The 4000-nt window shown below is 51.1% G+C and overlaps 1 protein-coding gene across 1 annotated transcript; it reads right to left on the bottom strand.

Annotated features, from left to right (window-relative positions):
- Positions 1–200: 200 nt before the first annotated feature.
- Positions 201–1349, bottom strand: LOC138363544 (mucin-22-like). The gene is made up of 2 exons (XM_069322898.1): positions 1014–1349; positions 201–929 (listed from the first exon to the last, which is right to left on the bottom strand). The coding sequence occupies exons 1-2, from the start codon at positions 1347–1349 to the stop codon at positions 201–203; spliced, it is 1065 nt and encodes a 354-aa protein (XP_069178999.1).
- Between the last annotated feature and the right edge of the window lie 2651 nt (positions 1350–4000).

Here is a 4000-nt window from a genome sequence, read left to right as displayed (position 1 = left end):
GATCAGTTTTTATTCTCTTTTTTTGCCCGCAATTGATAAACTGTAGAGGACCCAAGCAGATTTATTTTATTTAGTTTTTTCTCTTTTTTATTAATATTCGTTTGGCAGAACACCTGCCTGATTAGTTGCTGCTCTATTCCAGATCACGTCACAAAATGTAAACCTATCGGTCAGCAGGCGCCGTGGTTTACTCTCGTCGGTCACCAGGCGCTGTGGTTACTTCCGTCTGTCACCAGGCGCCTTGGTTTACTCCCGTCGGTCACCAGGCGCTGTGGTTTACTTCCGTCGGTCACCAGGCGCCTTGGTTTACTCCCGTCGGTCACCAGGCGCTGTGGTTTACTTCCGTCGGTCACCAGGCGCCTTGGTTTACTCCCGTCGGTCACCAGGCGCTGTGGTTTACTTCCGTCGGTCACCAGGCGCCTTGGTTTACTCCCGTTGGTCACCAGGCGCCTTGGTTTACTCCCGTCGGTCACCAGGCGCTGTGGTTTACTTCCGTCGGTCACCAGGCGCCTTGGTTTACTCCCGTCGGTCACAAGGCGCCGTGGTTTACTCCCGTCGGTCACCAGGCGCCATGGTTTACTCCCGTCGGTCACCAGGCGCCTTGGTTTACTCCCGTCGGTCGCCAGGCGCTGTGGTTTACTCCCGTCGGTCACCAGGCGCCTTGGTTTACTCCCGTCGGTCACCAGGCGCCTTGGTTTACTCCCGTTGGTCACCAGGCGCCTTGGTTTACTCCCGTCGGTCACCAGGCGCCTTGGTTTACTCCCGTTGGTCACCAGGCGCTGTGGTTTACTCCCGTCGGTCGCCAGGCGCCTTGGTTTACTCCCGTCGGTCACCAGGCGCTGTGGTTTACTCCCGTCGGTCGCCAGGCGCTGTGGTTTACTCCCGTCGGTCACCAGGCGCCGTGGTTTACTCCCGTCGGTCACCAGGCGCTGTGGTTTACTCCCGTCGGTCGCCAGGCGCTATGGTTTACTCCCGTCGGTCACCAGGCGCCGTGGTTTACTCCCGTCGGTTACCAGGCGCCATGGTTTACTCCCGTTGGTCACCAGGCGCCTTGGTTTGTTCCCGTCGGTCACCAGGTGCCTTGGTTTACTCCCGTCGGTCACCAGGCGCTGTGGTTTACTCCCGTTGGTCACCAGGCGCCTTGGTTTACTCCCGTCGGTCAGCAGGCGCCTTGGTTTACTCCCGTTGGTCACCAGGCGCCTTGGTTTACTCCCGTCGGTCACCAGGCGTCCTGGTTTACTCCCGTTGGTCACCAGGCGCCTTGGTTTACTCCCGTTGGTCACCAGGCGCCTTGGTTTACTCCCGTCGGTCACCAGGCGCCCTGGTTTACACCCATTATAAACAGTCATCAATGGTCCGCTCTCCCACCTCACCTCTCCATTTGTTATTATAATGTGTTGTCATTATTCAACTATATGAGTATACGAGGTCTAGTGGTTTTGACCAGTCATCGACGGTAAGGTAATCGTACAACCCGCCCTCGTCATGGCACCTTGTATTTAGACGTATGCTTTACCTTAAGGTCGAAAACTGTCACACTTAAAAATGGTAGCGCCTTGCGATATTGACATAGTGATCCGTTTTCTGTTCGTGGGTCGATTGTGACTCATTACTGGTGAATGACCTTCCTGTACGGTGAGTCATTACTGGTGAGTGTCCTTGCTGTACTGTGAGTCATTACTGGTGAGTGTCCTTCCTGTACTGTGAGTCATTACTGGTGAGTGTCCTTCCTGTACTTTGAGTCATTACTGGTGAGTGTCCTTCCTGTACTTTGAGTCATTACTGGTAAGTGTTCTTCTTGTATTGTGAGTCAGTACTGGTGAGTGTCCTCCCTTTACGGTGAGTCATTATTGGTGAGTGTCCACCATGTACTGTGACTGACTCATTACTGGGTATATATTTCTTTGCTCTTCTTTATTATTTTCTCAGTGAGGTCATTTATCCAAGTGTTATGTTAAGAGACTGAACGACTGACCAAGCACAGCCCCACCTGACCAATTAGGTATTTATCTGATAACAGGAAACGACACCATCGAGGGGACGGAAGTGGTTCAGCCAATCATATCCAGAGTTTTGGAGACGTCCTCCAATCACAATAACGCTCCGCCAGCGAGATAACGCTATCATTCGTTGCCTCATAAGTGTCAATTAACTGTTAGTAATCTCCTGCATCTAATTAATTACGTATGTTGTACCTATTGTCTGGCCACGAAGCGTAATTTAATAATTACTGGTGAATGAAGTGATCGCTCATACACAGTTTTGTATTGTGTAATTATCAAACGATACCTCATTCACCCCACCTCACCTGAAGACCACTCTTTGTCTCATTAACCCGCTCACACCTGGTGTCCACTTTCTGCCTCATTAACTGCTCACCTGATGCCTACTTTCTGCTTCATTAATCACCCTCACCTGGAGACCACTCTCTGCCTCATTATATCGCCTTTCTCGTGAAGACTAATCACTGCCTCATTAACCGCACACCTGGAGCCTACTGCTTCATTAACTCCCACTTATTTGGGGATCACTCAGTGCCTCATATACCCTCTTCCCCTCGAGATCTCTCATTGCCTCATTAACCCCCCCCCCTCTCACCTGGAGCCCACTTTCTCCCACATTAACCGCATAATGCTCTGTGATGTCAACAATGTAATACCCAAAGGCATCTATTTTCATATATATTTTATTTTATTTATTTATAAAGGAAACACAAAAGGTATATAAAAGTACAGGAACACAATATACAAAAATAGAACACGAAACAGACATATAGGAGAAAAACACATAACACACAGAACTCAGAACTTTGTAGAGTATAAGAACAGAAACACAAATGGGAATAAAACAAAAGTTACAGAAAAGAACACATAAAACACACACCAAGACAAACCACTGGCACGGGCTACGCACACAAAAATAGAGCCGGAACACACAGGAACCGGGAGGTGGGAAATACAGGACTCTATGCATAAAACCAACCACAATAATAAAAGTAACAAAGGCATGACACTGAAATACATAAAACCCCCTCAGCCACACACGGATACATACCAGAGCAAACATCAGAAAGCACAGGAACAGGAAAAAAAGAACCACAACCCACACACACAAACCCTCAGGCATAAACACCAGAACACGCAGGAATCAGGTGAAACAGGAACAAAGTAAAAAATAAGAAGGCTTATATTTCTCTGGGTAATCATTCAACGGATACTTCGCAATGTACGCATCTCAAATTAGCCACTCCTGTTCGGAAGGGCGGACGTTCCCACAACGACGTGGGTGCACCAAGAATTACAGAACCACTATGCCCGGTGGAGGCGATCGCCCCGAGCTGGGGACACCGAAGACGAAGGCTGAGGCTGGAGAGGCGGCACCACCGCCACCGACGAAACCAGAGGCAGAGTCACAGAACCCACCGTGCGAACATCCTTCTTTAGGACCAGCACCAACCCACCAAGCTGGCCAACATCCTCGGCAGGGGGGACCCCCCACCCATGGGGAACCAGAACAAATGGATGCGGGCGAGACATCCACAGCAGGAACCAAAGTCCCCACACTGGCCCAAACCCCTACAGCAGGGTCCACGCCACGCACCAGTACCACACCACCCACCTGCACACCAACATTCCATTCCACAGAGGAAGAGCCCTCAGAGTCCTCAACATCACATTCTGCCGCCCACTCACGAAGGGGCAACACACTCCTAGCCATTCGAGAACGTTTCAACACAAGTCGCTGATCAGCCAAACTGTTGCCAGCCGCATCACAGCATGCAGAGCGTGACCCCGAAGCACAGCAGCCTCAACAACAGGGAGCACAAGTCCACACTCCACAGGCGACACAGGAACGGAAGATAGAGCAGGTGGAGCTGGTGGAGGCAAGGATGCCTGCGGAGAAGTGGAATTCGTCAGGGGCGAAGGGGCCTGCGGATGTGAAGGAGCCGGCAGAGGCCAGGAAGCTGACTGCAGGTGTGGCACACCTCCACCCCGACACC

The sequence above is a fragment of the Procambarus clarkii genome, chromosome 11 (assembly GCF_040958095.1).
Source record: "Procambarus clarkii isolate CNS0578487 chromosome 11, FALCON_Pclarkii_2.0, whole genome shotgun sequence".
Taxonomy (NCBI): Eukaryota; Metazoa; Arthropoda; class Malacostraca; order Decapoda; family Cambaridae; genus Procambarus; species Procambarus clarkii.
This window is presented reverse-complemented; position numbering and strand designations above follow the sequence as displayed.